We start from the raw sequence: 20,431 nt of genomic DNA on the forward strand, positions 1-20,431 counted from the left end.
ACTCTACAAAGCCTGTGAATCCCTCTCAGCACTCTCCATTGCTAGCACTATCTCCATGGTATGCTTCAGTTCTGTATCGACTTCTGCAAATAAATGGCGCTGAGTGGCATTGTCATCTATGCCGCAAACCAAACAATCTCACAACATGTTGTTTAAAGTATCATCGAAGACACAATGCTCCGTTAACTCTTTTAACTTCACAATGTATGTTGCGATCGACTCATTGGGGGCCCTTACTCGAGAGTTGAACTTGAATCTTTGCATGATCACCTATGGTTTAGGCTAAAAATGTCCCTTCACGAGGTCTACTAGCTTGGCGAAGGATCTGGAATTTGGCACGTTTGGAGCTGTCAGACTACGGATTAGGTTATGCGTTTTACTCCTGCAAACACTTAGGACTGTTTCTCCTCTGCCATTATTTTGTTCGCCACAAAGTAGAAACCTAGGTGCTTTTTGTAATGACTCCAGTCCTCGATCGATGAGTCATATGGGTCACTTCTACAGAGGAGGGTCATTGCTGGTAAGTATACTTCTTTCTTTTTTTCCCTTAAAAATCAAAATACTTACAGTCAAGAGGTGAGGTGCAGCTTGGAGCTATTTATCCTTGTTACCAGTTGTAATAAACTTGGAATGTAGGGCAAGTTTCTTGTAAGAAACGGTAAACTTTATTTACAGAGCTCCTGATGAAGCTACATGCTTGTTCCAAGCCCAAGGCTAAAAAGCTCTGCCCCAAAGATTACCCGTGCTTAGGGCTGATTCATCCATACAGTCACATGATCCCCAGAATAGTACGAAAGGTTTAACTTACAATTACTACAGAAATGTACCAACGTAGATCAGCTAACTCAACACAGATCGAGAGTGGAACCTCTGCCGGCCTGAGGTTAAATTATACTCCCAATTTTTTTCGTTGGAACATGATCCACATAGTCAGGTAGGAACCTACTGCCTTCCAGCAAGCTTCCTGTGTGCCTGTTGCAGCAGCATGTTAAAGTGACAACATCTGGAAAGGCAGAGGGCCGATTCGGAGGGGGTAAGGCATGGCTCCAATTTTAACTTCTCGCTTGCTTCATATTCTCTAGAAGGGCAGGGTTAAAAGCAAGCCTAATATATTTACGATTTCTATCTTATGCTGAGTTTTATATTTCCCAAATCCTCAGCTGGTAGAACAGTTGAAGTTGTCTTTGAAGTAAAGCTTTGGTGAGGTAAAAATCAAAACATTTAACAGTAACACTGGTGTACTTAAGTTCTCTTGTATATGGATTATCCTCAACTGTCTTGCTCTATTTGACCGTTTTGCGGCCTGTTGTACTGCTCCCTATCCTCCTGATTAGCTAAATCAATGTGAAAGACATTAATCAATTTTACTTTTCGGGACACAATGATTCCAATTGCCAGAACTCATTTTTTAAAAAAGAATGATGTGGCTGAACACAGATCAGTTTAAATGTCCATGGTCTTCAATTTTAACCAACTTTACTTAGATTTCTTATCCAGCTTTATTTTTATTCATCACTCTTTTTTTATTCTCCTCTGTTTGTGGTGAGATTATGTGGATAATGAGTTGTCACATTTGATTTGACTGCACTTTGTTCATGAATAACTGAGCTTTCCAACCTAGAGCCAGCCTCTGAACACTGGCCTGCTGAGTCCCATCTTGTCCCAGCTTTGATCATTGCAACATGTTACTATGTTGAATAAAAGTTTCTGAATTTGAACAGGAATTAGTTGATGCTGTGTAAGCTTTTTGGAAACTGGACAGGATTAGAGAATTTCAATTTCAAAGGTGAGCATGAGACAAGATAAGTTAATAATCTTACTGAAGCTTGTTTATGCACTTTTCCGACAAGCACTGTGTTGGCTTTCTAGATCTTTCAGAATTTGAAGTATTTTGAATTGAGTAGCCTCTTTTTTTAAAAAAAAGTATGTTTGCTTCCTTGGACTGAATTAGCTGTACTTTCATCCAGATTAAAAAGAGTAGAAGAGGAGAGCTTTTGGACAACAAAGCCTAAACCACGAAGAGATGTACTTTATGGGCTGTAACGCTGACCCCTGTGGAACTCCACTGTAAACCTTCCGCCAGTACAATAAACAACCGTTCATACTACTACGATTCTTGTCATTTAGTCAATTTGAATCCATGCTGCCTCTGTCCCTTTTATTCCATGAGCTCTAACTTTGCTGACAGGCTTGTTATGTGATGCTTGATTAAATGCCTTTTGGAAGGCCAAGTACACCACATCAACATCATTATCCTCATTGATCCTCTCAGTTAACACACCAAAAAACTCGAGCAGGTTAGTAAACATGATTTCCTCTTAACAAGTCCATGTTAGCTTTCCTTCATTAATCCAAGTGACTTAATTTTGTCCTGAATTATCATTTCTAAAAGCTTTCCCGCAACCAAGATTAATTGGCCTGAGCTTACCCTCATTGAATGAGGGTGTGATATTTATAATTCTCCACTGCCCTGGTTACTCTTCCCCACCTCCCCAACTATTTAAGGAGGTTTGGAAGATTATGGCCTCCGCAATTTCCACCCTTGCTTCCCTCAATATTCTTGGATATATCTCATCCAGTCTTGGTGACTTATCAACTTTGAAGTACAGGTGGCCTATCTAATACTCCTCATTATCAATTTTTGGCCCACCCAGTGTCTCAACAGGAGGTCTTGGGACATAATGGGTGACATCCCATTCTGAGCCAGAAGCTCTAGGCTTGAGCCGTACTTCAGGACTTGATGGTCACGGAAGGTGCATTCATAACGTGGCCAAACAGAGTGATTATCAACCTGTAAATCCTTCTGCTGTACCTATGGCAGATGATAAGAGTGGGAGAGTCTCCTGGTCAGCCATGCTTGATGCCCCTCTGGCGGCAGGCTGGTGACCTGTTCCAGGCATGGGAAAGATCGAAGTCTAAGTAAGTGTCGCAACTACTTCATCTTTCACGAGCTGGGCAGTATCTTCTTCCTTGATAAAGACAGATGCGAAGTACTCATTTTATATCTCAGCCATGCACTCTGTCTCCATGCATAGATCTCTAATCGGACCTCCTTCTCCTTTTACCATCCTTTTACTATTTATATGTCTATAAAAGACTTTTGGATTTCCTCTTATGTTGGCTGCCTGTGTCTTTCATAATCTCTCTTTGGTTCTCTTATTTCTTTTTTCACTCCCCCCCCCACCCCCCCGGGGCTTTCTATACTCCGCCTAGTTCTCAGTTGTGTTATCCACATGACACCTGCCATACACCCCCTTTTTCTGCTTCATCTTGCTCTCTATCACTTTTGTCATCTAGGGAGCTCTAGATCTGTTTGTCCTATCTCAGGTACCTCAGCTGTAGATGAACTGTCTCCTCTGTAAATGCAGCCCATTGTTCAATTACAGTTTTGCCTGCAAATCTTAGATACCAATTTACCTGGGCCAGATCTGTGTTCTCCTCATTGAAGTTGACCTCCTCCAATTAATTATTTTTACTATGGATTGCTCCTTGTCCTTTTTCCCAGTGATCTAAACCTTATGATTCTATGGATTACTGTCTCTAAATGTTCCCCTAATGACACTTGATTCACCTGATTTCCCAGAACCAGATCCAGAAATGCCTCCTTTCTCATTGGGCTAGAAACATGCTGATGTAGAGAATTCTCCAGAATATACTTCATAAACTCTTGCTCTTCATTTGCTCTTTACACTATTATTCCAGTCTGTATTAGGATAATATCCTAACTACGCTATAGTTCTTGCAAATCTCAATAATTTCCTAGCAAATTTGATTCTCTGTATCTTTCCCTGTAGTCGATGGCTTATAGAATACACCCTGTAGTCCAGTGTTTCTTAGCTGTAAGCAAATAGATTCTGCCTTTGACCCTTCCAAGACATCCTTTCTCTCCAGCATGGTAATGTTCTCCTTAACCAATACTGCTACCCACCTCTTTTTTTTCCTTCCCAATCTTTCCTGAACACCTTGTATCCAGGAATATTTATTATTTGTCCTCTTATTTTGAGCCAGGTCTCTGTTGTTGCCGCAACATCATATTTTCACATTCTGCACCTTCAGCTCACCAATCTTATTTACCAGACTTTGTGCATTCACATTCAAGCTCAGTAAACCTAATTTAGATTTTATCAAATTCCCTCTTACTCTGACCCCATTTTCTGCCATACAATTTCCCACTGCAGTATCAACTGTCTTTCTCAATTCTGTGTGCCCTTTGATTTGCCTCACTGATATTTCCTTCAGGTTCCTGCACCCCAGCCAAGTTCATTTAAACCCTCCCCAGTAGCACTAGCAAATCTCCCTGCAAGGATATTGCTTCTGGCTCTGTTCCGGTTCAACCCATCTGAACTGTGCAGGTCTCACCTCTCCCAGAAACAGTCCCAAAGTCCCAGGAATCTAACGCCCTCCCACTGTACCATCTCTTCAGTCACGTATTCACATGTTCTGTCCTGCAGCATCTGGAGCTTGACTTCAGGTCGTCTTGTAAGATATCACTGAGGCAGTTGATTACCTCCCCATTGAAGCACAGTTTCCTCACACAGAATTCCTCTGACATATCGACTGACATTCTTTCCCTATACACTCCCTTGGGTGGGTAATTGATTCTTCTGAACAGCCTGTGGGGATGGTGCCTGACTCCTCATTGCCGCTCCCTGCATCGTTCTCTCGCTCTTGCAAGACAGAAAGCATAAAGACTAGAAGGCTAGAAAAGACGTCTTTCCACCTTTTACAGGTTTAATCTGTTACAGATGTTACCTGTAAGAAAGATAGTCCAAGTGATTTTGAAGTCATCTTACACATGGAATATGCATGCAAACACAATTTTAAAGGGGTTGCATAAAGCTGGATAAAAATACAAATTACATTGAAGGATCTTTTAAATGTTACTTCTATCTTGTTTACAAAATCTTATATATTTAAGAGGTCTAATAAGCCATGCTTAAAAGTTACAGATAATTAAAAAATAAAATTCACAATTTAATTTGTCTGAACTCACCTAAAAAAAAGTTCACTGCTGCTGTTGCCAGTGCCGTCCTGGAATCAGCTTTTGTTTTAAATCCCTAACTGTGTAAGTACAGCACCTGTAATTAACAGGCCAAATCAAACACATACCCCTTGGTGCATCTTCTGGGCATTTAGCCCAAGCTTTCAATGCAATGTCCTTTCTGCTTCAACAGTGGGACCAGCAGGATCATCCACACTGCCTTCAGAGCGGCGCATTTCTGCTCTCCGCAAGCCCAGGTGTAAGTCTATGCCTGTGCGCACGTCTGGAATTCCTATTCATCCCTGACACTCGATAGTGACGACCATCTCGGCATTCACTGACCTAATTCCAGTGAAGCTCATGCCTAATCTTGAATAATACATTGTCCAAAACTGCTTCTGTGTCCTAAATGTTAGATTTTTGGGGTATTAATCTGCTCGCGTTAAATCAGTAATAGGTACAAAGATTCATTGTTGCTGCTTTTGCTGAGGCTGGTCAGAAATGCTGAGGATGCACATTAGGGACAAAATGGGTACAGTGTCCGATGAGTTGGTGTTAAATTTGGTATGTTTGCAGGATGGTTGTGGGGTTGGAGGGGTGCCGGGATGTTGTGGGGTTGGGTAGGGATGTTGAGCAGTAAAATGGAACTGTGCAAAGTTAGCCCAAATCCACCAGAACAAAGATAAAGTAGTTTTCCCTGTGCTAAGAACAAGATATATTTCTGTAAATTTTCACCAAGCAGAACTGAGTGATTAACATTACAGATTGATGGTGTATTTCAGTTGAATGAAGTTTTGGCTCTGCCCAATACAACTAAGGTGTACACTGAAAAATCACCCCTAGAGCACAGCTCCGTCAGTACTGTTGGCAGTTAAGTTGCAGTCCTATAATCCATAATGCGTAATATTTTACAGTAACATTAAAGTTTGTCATTTAGGAGGAGAAAAGCAAAACATGCTGTTTGCAAACTTGAATTTACAAACATTTGTAATCCTATAGCCGTCAATATTTTTAAAAGAAAAAGTAATGCCTTTTCAATTGTATTTGCTGTCTAGGCTCCAAGAGGAACAATTAAGGACTACCCAAACTTTGATGCGAATCATGATGCAGAGGTGCTTAGAAAAGCAATGAAAGGGTTGGGTAAGTACTCTTATTAACACCAATGTTAAAAATACATAGTGGTCAAACTAGACATTATATTTCTTCAGTAAGTTTCGTTCTGTCATCATTCTTATGTTGAGAATTTTGCTACATGATGTATGTAAAAACATTAGAGAGCTTTTGATTGACGTTAACCGGTATGTAGCTGCCTTGATATTGGGAGACTGAAGCGTAGCTAATTTGGTTGACAATATCCAGCAGAATGTCTACTGGCATCTTGGAGTTCAAGATATTTGGCAAGGAACTATGATCTTTTTGCTTGTGGTCCTGTACTTCAATCTGAGAAAGAGCTCAAACCATTTTCATCTTTTGCTGTTTCTGCTCTTGATGGTTGGGGTAGGAGGTAGACTTTCATTACTTGTGTCTTGGCGAGATCGCAAAATACTTTGCATTTAATTAATTACTTTGAAATTCATTGACTTTTATATAGGCTAATGTGGGACGGCATTTTATACATAATACAAACGCTAATGGAGTGAATAAGCAGTAAATCTGTTTTGATTGTAGTTGAGGGAGGAATGTAGGCATGGACACGGGAGAACAGGTCCACCTTGTTTCAAGTAGAATTGTGGGATCTTTTGATTAACCATCTCATCCAAATAGTGGCAGATCTGACAATGTAGCGGTTCCTCAGTGCTGCACTGGACTGTCAGTCTAGGTTACATGCTCACATTCTAGAGTGTAGCTTAAACTAAAACCTTCTGATCTCTCCTTCCGGTAAGGCTTTGGTGCACAAATATTTAGCAGTACTTCCAAATAAGATGTCTGTTGCTCTGTAGTTTTACCCTAATTGCACACCTGAACCTCCACATGCTTAATAGATTTTTGGCATCCTGATAATTGAGGATCTTATATAGATGTTTTAAACTTGTACTACTGTTAGCAAAAAATGGAACACTCCTTCTTTCATGAATGCCTACTGTATGTGTGTCTTAAAGCACAAAGATGAGTTGTAAGGGAAAATGTTTTCAAATGTACCAATTACAACCAAGTAGCACTGTATTCAGTTTTGAGCACTGAACCTCAGGAAAGATGTATTTGCCATAGGATACAGAGCAGATTCACCTGAATGATACCAGGGCTTAATAAATTAATTAAAGCTGATGGGTTGCAGAAATGTGGCTTGTAGTCCCTTAAATTTAGAAGATTGGGAGGTGGCCTAATCACTGATATTTCAAATGATAAATGAATTTAATAGGATAAATACAAATAAACTTTTCTTTGGAAAAATCCAGAACAAGAGGGCATAATCTTATAATTGGAGCTCGGCCACCTTGGAGTAAAATTGGAGAGCTGGTTATTTTGGTTTAATGATTTAGAAGATTAATAACAAATCCTGTCACTGCAATTCTGTCAAGTTTTAGTTTATATTTAAGTTTCCTCTTCTCAGGTACCACCCACGACCCTTTCAAAACTGCACTCATCACCTACAACCATGAATGAAAAGCCCTGTCCATGCAATGTGCTGCCCCAGATTCAATCTCCCTCTCCTCTAGTCCTCGAAAATGATGTCACCTCCAAATCTGTTCTCGCGTTTCCCAAAATTCCATGTTTGAGTCTCTCCAGCCCTAACCAAAGTCACAAATGACACCCTCTGTTCCCGTGACACAGTGCATTTGCCCTTCTTGACAGTATCTAAAAAAAAAGGTTTAATGTTTCAAGTGCAGATCCTTCATCAGAACTTTAGGTTTAATGCGCAATAAACTGAAGCAGTTCTGTCTCCTTTAAGTGTTACTAGACTACCTTACGAGTCTAACGCTTTAGATTTTCTCTTGTCCTGTAGGTACTGATGAAAGTGCCATCCTTCACATTCTAACGACAAGGAGCAGTGCTCAGCGTATGAAAATCTGCCTTCAATACAAAACTCTGTTTGGCAAGGTAGGAAAACATTTATGTGCGTGCTTCATCATGATGTTCAAACTGATTTTAATGGATTTAATAGAAACACACGAATTATTAGACAAAAAAGACTAAGGTCCATCTAGTTCTTATTCTGCAATCATGGTAGTCACGTGGTAGAATGATAATTGAGATGTTGACTAATTATGACATTCAATCTCTATCAATTCATTTACAACAGACATGAGCAAGAAACGAGGAAAAACCCCAGTGGGGGAAATCTTTTTGAAACGTAGTTCCAAAGTCATCTGTTCCTTCCATGTGTGCAATGCTTATTATAGGTCATGCCTTGAATTAATCATAATTTCTGTCACATAGCTGTCTAATTGGCACTTGGATCAACAATATCTGTTCCACTGTCTTCCTCAGGAGCCTGTTCCATAGATGGACCACTTAATCACTAAAACAATGAGGGAACTTTAATCCCCCTGAATGGATGGAAGAGGGACAGGGAGATGATTAAATTACTCACCTGTTTCTTGAGACCAGGTTTCTCGTTCGCCCTCCAACCTGTTCCAATAGAACAGGAAGTATGTGCATATATGGTGGGTTGGTGAAGGGGGCATGGGTGACAGGCGAGTAACCTGGTCTTGAGAGGCGAGTCAATAATTTAAGAATGCTAATGAGGCTGCATGCCTTGGATTTTAACAGACCTTTTTGGCTGTGTGCTGTGATTCAGGGCTCAGAAACCTGGCAGAGGTGTTATGGTCAAAGCCGGCACTTAAGTGCTTTTCCAGCAATGCTTCTGGACCAGGGGCAGTTGGAGTGCTATCCACTGTTCCTCACCTCCAGCCGCAATTAGCCTGTCGGGATCAACCAGCAAACCCATCCCTACACTCCTCAAGTCACAGATGCCCCATTGAGACACATTGCTGTAGTGTATTTATTGTACTGAGAGAAACTCGCGATGTGGATTCACAGCAGTCATTGTTGAACTAACATTATTTACACCTCCCCAACAGAGAGGACAGTATAGAAAAAATGCTCATCTCTTGCAATATATGACACTCCCTCCCCACTTAAAAAAGGACATATACATTATGTACATGTACTATTTTACATTTTAATTTTTCAGAAATATGAATAAACCAAGATCAATAATACCTGAAATTTAACAGGTTTGGTTGCATATTTGTTGCTACTGTAATCACAACCAAAACATATATGGCTGATGTAAATGTAGTTTTTTTAATACCAGTATGTGTTTTAAAAAAAATCATCATTTGACAAGAAGTAATGAAAAGAACAACCTTTTTCTTCTTCCTTCCCCATGTGACATATTTCTCATTCTGTCTGAATATCATCTTTCATATCCATTAGTTGTACCCTGCTCTCTCAACATCTCTGGCTGTGTCAAACCTGAACTTTGATTACCAAATCCACTTAATGGCTGGGACTGTGACATTGATTTGTATTTTTTAAAAATTTGTTCATGGGACATGGGCATTACTGGCTAGGCTAGGATTTGTTGCCCATCCCTATTTGCTCTTGTTCAGAGGGCATTTTAAGAGCCAGTTGCATTGCTGTGGGTCTGGAGTCACATGTGGGCCAGACCAGAAACAGATGGGTTTTTATGACAGTTGACAATGGCTTTGTGGTCATCATCAGACTTTTAATTCCAGATTTTTATTGAATTCAAATTTCACCATCTGCCATGGTGGGATTTGAACCCAGGACCCCAGAGCACTACCTCTAGAATACTAGTCCAGTGACAATGCCACTATGCCACTGCCTCCCCCTCTCCCTCAAAGACCCTGACTTGCAGAATCCACTGGTAGAGAAAAGTAATACCGGCAAACTTTCAGTTTATTTGTGACTTTCACTTTAGACTGGAGGAGGAATTTGGACTTTTGGGGCTTTCTCCTGCTCTCCCTTTGTCAGATTTCCACTTTCAAGCAAATGATCTACATGACTGTGACAGAATGTCTCAATCTTCACTAGATATGTGAATGCATCCAGTCTCTTTACACCAACTCTAATCACAGACTTCTCCTTATCAGCTCAGTGGATTTTCACCATGACTTTCTAACCAACACTGAATTCTGTAACGTTTCATGCCTCATAGAACCATAGAAAAATTACAGCACAGAAGGAGGCTATTTGGCCCATCATGTCCATGCCAGCCTGAGGACACCCAGGTGCCCTTTCTAATCCCACCTTCCTGAACCCGGCCCATAGCCCTGCAGCCTACAGCACTTAAGGTGCAGATCCAGGTACTTTTTAAAAGAGTTTCTCTTGCCTCTACCACCAACATGGGCAGCGAATTCCAGACACCCACTACCCTCTGCGTAAAAAAAGTTCTTCCTCATGTTCCCCCTACACCTTCTGCCACTTATCTTGAATCTATGTCCCCTGGTTCTAGAATTCTCCACCAAGGGAAACAATTTTATCCTGTCCACTCTATCTATTCCCCTCATAATTTTGTACACCTCAGTCAAGTCACCTCTCAGCCTTCTTTGTTCTAAGGAAAATAACCCCAACCTATCCAATCTCTCCTCGTAGCTACACTTTTCTAACCCTGGCAACATTCTTGTAAACCTCCTCTGCACTCTCTCTCCAGAGCTATTACGTCCTTCATGTATCATGAAGAACTCATCTCCACTCTGTCTTGCTTTTCTCTTACTTGCTGTTGACGCCAGGCTTAAGCAAACTAAATCTTGTCCTAGGAGCTTGCTTCAACACTTAACTTGTAAGTTGAGCAATCTGCTGCGGACTGTGCAGTTATTCGGTAGGAGAACAGAAAATTGTCTAACCTGTGCCAAAGAGAAACCTGGAAATTATTGCCTAGCTTGTCACCTAGCAAATACTTCTGCAAAGACCTCTTCATAGTCTGTACACTTCTTCCTGTAGCATCATTGGATGCTGGGTGATATGTGGAATTAGAATGTGTTTGTTATTTCAGACTCTTATGATGTAAACTCTGGACCATTATCTGACACCTCTGGCAAACCATAAATTGCAAACCAATTTGCAATTCTCAAAACTTCAATAATTTTGACATTTGTGGTATTGGGCCTAGACTCAACTTTAGCCACTTGCTATAGCTATCGACTAAAACAATGTACTTTTTTCATTCCACTTCAAAGAAATCAACGTACTTGTTCAAATGATTTCCTTGTATTTAACCATGAATGAAAGGAGCCTTGGTTAGATCATTTCTCATTCTGAGACACACATCACAACTTTTCACCAACGCTTCAATATCTCTATTTAACTTTGGATACCTTCTTGCTACTGCTTTGATATGGACTTTCTCTGTGTGTTCTCAATGAAGTTAGTCTTAACAACCTCTCACTAAACCTTGGCAGAATAGTGACTCTTAAACTGCAAAAGAGACAGTCTACACTCAACTAATTTCTGTGTGAACACTTCTGCAATTTCTTATCATCACACTCTATTGAGCATCACATCCTTGTGAGTTTATTTGCTAGTTTCTCTGGCAGATACTGGCATGTCATTTGTGTATGTAAAGTAATTCACAGGTAACTCAGTGGCTAAAGATGAATCGGTCTTCATGGGAAATCTCAAAAGAATATCTGCATTTGCATAACCTGATGACTTATGATACTTAATATCGTATTGATGGACCATCAAAATCAACGCCCTTCTCTGAAGCTGTGCTGCTGCTAGGGATGGTACTCCCTTCCTTGAACCAAATATAATTATAAGGGCTTGGTGGTCACTTAACAAAGTGAAACTCCGACCATACAAGTACTTCTGGAACTTAGTAACAGCATATATGATCGCGAAAGCCTCTTTGTCAACTTGAGTAATTTTGCTCTGACTTTGTTAAAGTACGTGAAGCATATGCAACAGGCTTCTCCACACTTTCTCCATTGTGTGAGATAACAACACACTTAACCCCTGTGATGAGGACACTTAACCCCTGTGGTGAGGACACTTAACCCCTGTGATGAGGACACTTAACCCCTGTGGTGAGGACACTTAACCCCTGTGGTGAGGACACTTAACCCCTGTGATGAGGACACTTAACCCCTGTGGTGAGGACACTTAACCCCTGTGGTGAGGACACTTAACCCCTGTGGTGAGGACACTTAACCCCTGTGATGAGGACACTTAACCCCTGTGGTGAGGACACTTAACCCCTGTGGTGAGGACACTTAACCCCTTTGGTGAGGACACTTAACCCCTGTGATGAGGACACTTAACCCCTGAGGTGAGGACACTTAACCCCTGTGATGAGGACACTTAACCCCTGTGATGAGGACACTTAACCCCTGCGATGAGGACACTTAACCCCTGCGATGAGGACACTTAACCCCTGCGATGAGGACACTTAACCCCTGTGGTGAGGACACTTAACCCCTGTGGTGAGGACACTTAACCCTTGTGGTGAGGCATCGCATGCTAAAACCATTTTTTTCTTGGTTTTATAGCGGGTCAATCAGCATCACTAGTCAGTACTTTCTCCACTTCAAATGTTTTCTGACAGTCCACAGACCACTCCCAATCTCGTCCATCTTTGAGCAGTTGAGGCAGTGGAGTGGATGTGTTATTGGGCATGAACTTAGAATAATAAACAATAATCGCTATGAATGTTCTAAGCTCTTCTTTGTTCTCTGATTTCTTGGCTTTCAAAACCCCCTCAACCTTCTCCTGCATTGGTTTGTTACCTTCACCATCTATTTGGTGATTTAGGTATGTTACATTTAACACGTGAAACAACACATGCTTTTTAGCTTTGATGCCATATTCTTGAAGTCGAGCTAGAAGTTTGTTCAACCTTACAATGTGCTCTTTCTCTGTCTTACTGCTAATTAGAATCTCATCTAAGAAGCAGCACACTCCTTTCATCCCACTTAGTACCCAATCCATGATGCTCAGGAATTGTAATCGAGTAGTTGATACCCCAAATAATATTGTGTACTGACACAACCCTTTGTGTGCATGAATGGTAAGCGGGTCCTTGCTCTTGTCAGTTCATTCTAATTGCAAATGTGCATTTGACAAATCTATCTTACTTCCATTGGCTAAATTAGAAAACAAATCTTCAGTGCTGGGCAGTGGGTAGGTATCATTCTCCATCACCTTGTTTGCTGTTTGCTTATCTCAACAAATCTGAATGGACCTGTCTGCTTTTTAAAGTGCCAGGTGCAGCCCATTCACTGCTCTTCACCACCTTAATTGTCCCTATTTTTCCTAATATTTCCAACTGTTTACTTACTGGCCTGAATTTTTCAGTTGGCGTGCGGGGGTGGGCCCGACACGCAGGCGTGTAAAATAACGTGTGCGCCCCGACATCAGCGTGCTGTCTCGCGATGTTTCATTCGGTGGGCACGCGCCGGAGTTGGCTGCGCACCCGCTGATATTTAAATAACCTATTAGGGCTATTAAAGAAGTAATTAATGTAGTTGTTAACGCTGCCTGTCCAACCTTAAGGTTGGGCAGGCGAAAAGGCTAAGTGGCCTTCACGTTTTTTTAGAAAACCTTTTCCTAAAGCTTTTATTAATTAAATAAAAAAATTTTCTGAAACATTGAAACATGTCCCATCTCATGTGACACAGTCACGAAGGGACATGTTTAATTAAATTATTTAATAATTTCAAAAGCGCTTCCATCTCCCTGAAGCAGCTCCATGCCTCAGGGAGATTGAAGCACTCTTTTGCATGCGCACACGAAAGAGCGCTGGCCCCGACTCCCCCTCCTCCCCTTGCCTGCACAGGTAGTGCTGAGCGCTACCGCTGGCGTCTTATGCTGGGCGGGCCTTAATTGGCATAAAATGGCAATTAAATAAGGCAAATAGCAAATAAAATGGCAGCTCCTGCTGACTGAAAAATTCAAGCCACTGCTTCTAACTGTGCATAAGACACTGGCCTAGCCTTGCAAAATGTCAGCTGTACAATGTCCTTTACCTTGGCTCTGGCCTTGTGATGTCAAATTTTATCATTTAGTCCTCCTTGTTCAAAGATTGCTTTGTGCTGTCTTAGCAGTTTCTCAATGTCACACACTTACTGATCATGACTAAATAACTCAGTCCAGTTTAACTGTATTTTCTTAAGCCAAATTCTTCCCCATCAGGGAGTTGGTTCCCTTCTACTTCAGAGGGCGTTGAAATTTTATCTTCAGCCCTATTATTGTCATCTTCCATGTGCTCTCTGGCTGGGTATAACTCTTGATCTTCCTGCTCGATAATATGAACTTCTGTTTCCAAACCTATCACGTGCGCATTTGTGATTTTCCAGAATCCTGAGCGAGTGGATCTACCACGACCTCAACCTGCTGCATGACTGACCTGGAGCATTACTGTTTCTTCCACTCCTGCATGCCATCTGGATATGACTGACTTTCCCACTGGCATAACACTTTGACTTTCTTGGGGATGTTTAAATAGGCAATGGTAGCATCTAATTTTCTGCCTCAGAGACTGTGAACTTGGCTGCCGTGGTCTGGATCTCGCTGAAAGCCAGTGGACCCTCCCCTACCTGCTCAGGAAAAGAATTCCCTCGGAATCTGCATGTGTCTGTTTCTGCTGTTTCCATGGCCCTGGTCTCTTCTTGGGCCTCTTTCCACGACAGCTTACTGCCTTTCCTCAGAAGCTTGGCCAGAATTTTATTACTCTTTAGGCTTCCTACGAATGCGTCTCTAAGACTGATTTCCAACTCTGTGCCACATCCACAATGATGAGAGAATTTCTTCCAGTTGAGAATGTAATCTGCAACAGTCTCATTTGGCAACTGCTTCCTTTCACTGAATGTAACTCTCAGTGCAATCTTATTCTTAGTTGCGCCATAATATGATTCCAGAATCTCAACAGTTTCAGAATAGCCTGGGGTCTTGGTTGGGGGGTTGGGGGCAATGTTGGTTAAACACCATGTCAAAAGCACCTGGCCCCATCATTATGAGAAAAATATTTACTTTATCCTCTGCTCCTACTTTATTTGCTTTCAGCCAAACGTGTAACCTCTGTTCGTAATTACACCAGTCCTCTTTTTTAGGGTTGAATACCCCCATTGTCCCCAAATATGCCTTCAGTGCCATTTTCCAATTACATATCATACTGACTCACTATGTACCTGAATACGATCTGCACAAATGAAGCAATCTTTGAAATAACTCAAACTTCCTCAGAATCTACTTTAGAAGTTTCAAGAAGTGTGCCCCAATGTTCTTCAATTCTTAATTTCTCAAATGAAATGTAATAAAGGATTCCATCCCAGTCTCGTCGTCATCTTTCTGTTGCGTTTTGCATTGAGAAATTCAGCATGTGGATTCACAGTAGGCAGCTATTGTTGAGCTAGCTTTATTTATACCTCCCCAACAGAGAGGGCAGTACAATAAAATGCTCAGCTCTTTTTACTCTGAGGACAGTTTAATAGAAATTTGGATGCCACTTTGCATAGTTTTCTGACAATTCTACACAGCGTGTGAGCGAATTGCTCCTTTTTGAGTGGAGTAGAAAACCATAAAATAAGATCCACTTGTGAAAATGTCTTCTATATTGCAGTAACTTGCTGTTTGAAATAAATACCTCTAATTCCCTCTACACTTTGTTTATTCCTTTTTTTTTATTGATTTGCCAATTCCAGAAACTTGAGCACCTAATTGGGACTGACACTTCAGTGCAGTTCCGAAGGAATGCTGCACTGTCTAATATGCTGCCTTGCTGATAAATGGCTAAATTGAGGCCCGAGCTGTTTGTCCCTCAAATGAACATAAAATATTCCTTGGCTTCATTGGAGGAAGTATTGGAGAGTTCTCCTGGTGTCCTGGCTGATGTATATCCTTCAACTAGATTCTCTGGTCATTACCTTTATTGTTATTTGTGCTGTGCACAAATTGTTTGCCATGTTTCCCTACATTACAATAGTGATGACACCTCCAAAAAATTGTCTGAAAAGCATTTTGGGATATTCTCAAGGTCAAGAAAGGCACTGTATAAATACAAGTTCTTCCCTTTTAACTGGTGGAACAATATTTTCACTATTGACTTTCACACTGCAATTCATAATTTGAAAAAGACAGCCATAATTTTTTTAAGCCTTTACTCGTAACCTTTCATTCCTGGTAACTTTCCACTTTACTATATCTTTAACAATGGTTACTTAGAACTGTATGCAATAATATGACCTAATTCAAACTCATCTTTGCTTCCATTTTGTTCAGTGCCCCTGCCTTTAAAGTCCTGTTGGCCTCATTCCCACTTTTAAATTCCTGTAAGGTTTTCTCAAACAATGACATCTTTAATCATTTGGATTATGTAGGCTGCTGCCTTGTATTACAAGCAAGATTTAAAAAGAAAGGGAAGGAATTGCTGTTGTTCTTTTAAAAGTAGAGATAATTGGAATTTTCAACCACGGGTTTTCTGAAGTTTCTTTATTCTGTGTTTTAAAGAGTAATCCGAGAAGAAGGATATAGTTTGGACAAAAGTATTACTGTCGTTAACTATCCTGCTTTGATATTGTGATTCATTTTATTCCTGAGGAGCTTACTCACTGTTGCATCAGCTATTTTTATTGAGGCCTGACTAGCATCCATTCTGGAAAATTAGTTCCAAGTCCCTACTCTGACAGTTAAGTTTAGTGGGAAGTGCGCTCACTAATTGAAAACATGTGTCAACTGTATTCACTGTAGAATCTTGGCAGAGACTTGTTGAAAGAATGCACTGTATAACAGTAAACTTATTTGTATGCAACAGGATCTTGTTGACGATCTAAAGTCTGAATTGGGTGGGAAGTTTGAAAAGCTGATTGTTGGGCTGATGAAGACTCCTCTACAATATGATGTCTCCGAATTGCACAATGCACTTAAGGTAAATTGTTAGATGGATTCTTCTGCTTTTTACTATGATATCTTGAAGATCTTGCTCTTCATGGAAGACTGTTAGATGCCAGAAGTACGCAACTTCATCAATCCAGTTTTTAGCAATGATTAAGACTCCAATAGAACACATTGTTATAAGATCCTCGTTACTAATTCTGGAAAACTGTAGCTGCTCAAGTTTTGATTTCACTCCCAAATTTGTGCTTCTCGTAGCACTCCTTGTGGTCCTAGAGAAGCAGGAGGACTTTGGCCAACCCTTTGTAAATTATGGCTCTTCTCTCCTCCCTCCCACGCTCAATGACTCCCCACCCTGTCTCCTGGTCCCGCACCCTTCACCCCTTGATTTGCACCCTTCCCCATGGTCTCGAATGCTGGGGATGATCCCCGGTGATCCAGGGCTGTAGCAGCAAGAGAAGAAAAGAATTAAAAGGAGCTGTCCTGCTATTAAACTCGGCAGGACTTCTGAATCCCTGGTCTTAATGGATTTCCCTGCACTGCCGTACTCTGGCATGCCCTCCGCTCCTCCCTATGAACATCTGGGCCCTGAACTCAGCAAAGGTAGGGTCACCAACTCTAGATGGAAATTTGACCACCTTGAAGGGCTGAATTTTATGCTTACCCTGCAGGTGGGTTTGAAGACAGGGGACATGTAAAACCCAGCAGGTGGCCTTCCTGCTGCCTACCCACCCACCCCTGACCTATCTAAAATTTTGCGAGGTGTGGGGGAGGCATCGGGAGGCCCACCCACCATTGGGCCTATTGAGGCCCTTAATAGGCCAATTAAGGGCAACTTAAAGACCTCATTGCACCCCCAGTGTTTTACCTGCAGTGGGAGGAGGCCCATGCCTAACAGGAAGCCTGACAAATTTAATTGTGAGGGCCAGTGTTAAACAAGGGAGTGGGAAAAACACCGTTGTGGGTCCCCTGGGCCCATCAGAGGCACACCCCTGGGGCGACCCTCCCTTTTAACCCTACCCCAGCTTCTTGAACCTGGTCCCTGACCTCCCCACTTACCCCGCCACCCCACCCCCCACCTGTCGAGACTCCCGATGCCAGACTTACCTGGGCTCCTCCGCATTGGGGACTGCCTGTAGTCCCAGCAGTGACCACCACTCTAGTTAGCGCTGCTGGGACTACAGAGTTGCCAGCTCCCAGTATTAAATTGTTGTGGGGAAGCTGTTGGGGTGGGGGGGTACTTTGGGACACTGTGAGCTGTTTTATATGCAACCCTCTTTGACTTTTTAGCCAGAGGGGAGGGTACTGCGACACCATGTAAAATCCAGCATGATGTTCCAACCATGTGACATCTGCAAATGTTATTACGTGTAAACTTTATGAAGGCTGGGTCCCCTGTAGTCGGGTAGATGTAATAGGTGTAATGCCCAAATATCCTACCTATAACTAGTAATATCCTGTAACCCACTGATGTTTACTCTGAACATACAGCCAGAATCCCCCTACCTTGTGCAAAGTGCTGCCGGGCTCTACAATCCATGTCACCATTAATAGGTTGAACTCTCTTCACCTCACCTTGGGTTCTGTGTGAAGTTGTTAACTTTGAACTGGGGACCAAAGGCAGAGCTGATCTGCCCTTGGGCTTTGCATGTTAAAACCAGGTGGCACAGACCCACTTGATCCAAACCGAGAAGTCGCGCAAAGGGCAGCGGGCTTCGTGTATGGGGCATTTCTCACAGGGCACATCATCCTAAACTCATTTCAGCACCAAAGTTCCTACGCTGTTCCCTGGCACTGACTTAACAAAGGAAAATATTCATAGAATAATAGAAACTCCAGCGCAAGAGGAGGCCATTCAGCCCTTTTGCTTGTGTTGGTGCTGGCACACACTCCTGTAACTCCCGATTCTTTTACATTCCTCCTTTTCAAATAATTAACACGGTCCCTTTTAAATTATATCTTGCCTGTATTTCTGTAACCATGTGGTGAAGCATCTCATTGTTCAATAGCCCGCAGTTCAAGAACCTTTATTTTCCACTTTGGTGATGCCAGTGAGAGTCCTCTGTCTTTATCCCCTAGTTCCCCATTTTCCTATTAGTGAAGATAATCTTGCTGTTCCCCTTATTTCCTTCACTTCTCTCGCTTGCCTCTTTTTTGCTAATTGTTTCTTATGCTGAACCCTTTATTTAGCATTGAACTTTCAGTGCAGTTTCTCTCTGTGCCTGTAGAACATGGCTTAATTTGAAAACTGAAAACGAGCAAGCAATAGGTTAACCACCAGCATTCCACAGTGAACATTTGGTCCAATTGTAGATAATTGAGGTTAGCATAGGGTACCGATTCCCTGAATTATCATTTTTTGATTATACCAGACTTCAGGGGCTTCTAAAGTCTGTTTAAATTTCAGTGTTTCATTTCAAGATTAAAGCTTTTGTTGAAATTACATATTCCAGGCTGACTTAACTTTTCCACTAATTTTCTTCCCTGCTGCTGAAACAGACTCTCCTCGCTGGGATACAGTTTACATGGTGCCCTGAGCTAAGTCACCCGGATGGGCATTTTTCAAATGTGTGCTGTGTCAGTGGGAACTAAATTGGATAGCCCCCGAAAGCAGGCATGGGAATTACGATGCGGGATTAACCTATAGTTTGAAACATAGGCAGCACAGCACCTTTGTTCTGCTCATTAGCATGAGTTCTGCATGCAGCCAGCACCAACCCCGCTGTTCATTGATTTATCAACCGGGAGTCCAAAAGCTTAACACTACATAAAGCATCCCTGCACTGTTTAAATAGGGGCGGTGGCTGGGGCAACAGCTGGGTACACTTATGGACCCAATCATGATGCAGTATCTAACCGCTGATACCCCAGCTTCCATTGCAGCACCAGCAGCTTTCACCAAAACTCTTCTAAGTGCTGCAGTGGAAGATCAGTCTACTCTAAGCAAGTTTTAGTTTGCTACCATGCAGACTCAGACTGCAGCCACCATGCCTGCAAGTACCGGTGTTCAAAGGGGCTTTAGAGGTGTCGCAACAGTCCAGTAATCTGTCCTCTGGTAGATTATCAGGGTTGCTGAGGTGCTGCCCGGTGGAGTGAGAATTGGATCCTCTCTTGGGATGACAGCTTTCATGCTCTTCGTATTGCCTGTCAGCCAACTCAGACAGATGCCACGCATGCCAGGATGGTGCCGCCTGAAGCTTGGACTTCTAACTCCAAAGCTGCTTGAGGTTGTTCTCCAAGGTCATCTCTGGTCTTCACTGAAAGTCAATAGCTTTGCAGCAGCCATGCTGCAGCTACTGGGGCAGCCCTGCTTAGCAACAGTACGACAGGCAAATACATATGGAAGATGGGCACTGAGGGTGATTAATAACATATTCTTTTCTATGTTAATTTTGTTTGTAATGTTTATTTTGTGGTGGCTTTTATCTTTTCATTGTGGCCAAGAGGACAACGTGTTGGTCAGTGACAGAAGGATGGTAAACGTGGGATTGCTGGTGAATGGGTAATCGGGGGCTGCGGTTACTGCTATCACACTTGAACTGGTTCTTTAAGGACAGCCTGGACAGAAAGAGAAGTTGCCACTTCTCCTTCTCCCTCTTGCCCCTCAGCTCTTCAACAGGCATTCCACACGACCAAGCTGTCCTGCCATGGCTT

At 42.0% G+C, this 20,431-nt stretch overlaps 1 protein-coding gene across 2 annotated transcripts in view; it reads left to right on the forward strand.

Annotated features, from left to right (window-relative positions):
• Window positions 1–20,431, forward strand: part of LOC144679595 (annexin A5-like) — a 131,830-nt gene that overhangs the window by 61,230 nt on the left and 50,169 nt on the right. For both annotated transcript variants that reach the window (XM_078540150.1, XM_078540142.1), the window contains exons 3-5: window positions 6,037–6,121; window positions 7,926–8,020; window positions 16,698–16,811. In XM_078540150.1, the coding sequence (XP_078396276.1) occupies window positions 6,037–6,121; window positions 7,926–8,020; window positions 16,698–16,811 (294 nt within the window). The remainder of the gene's footprint in view (window positions 1–6,036; window positions 6,122–7,925; window positions 8,021–16,697; window positions 16,812–20,431) is intronic.

The sequence above is a fragment of the Cetorhinus maximus genome, chromosome 1, assembly GCF_964194155.1.
Source record: "Cetorhinus maximus chromosome 1, sCetMax3.hap1.1, whole genome shotgun sequence".
NCBI lineage: Eukaryota > Metazoa > Chordata > Chondrichthyes > Lamniformes > Cetorhinidae > Cetorhinus > Cetorhinus maximus.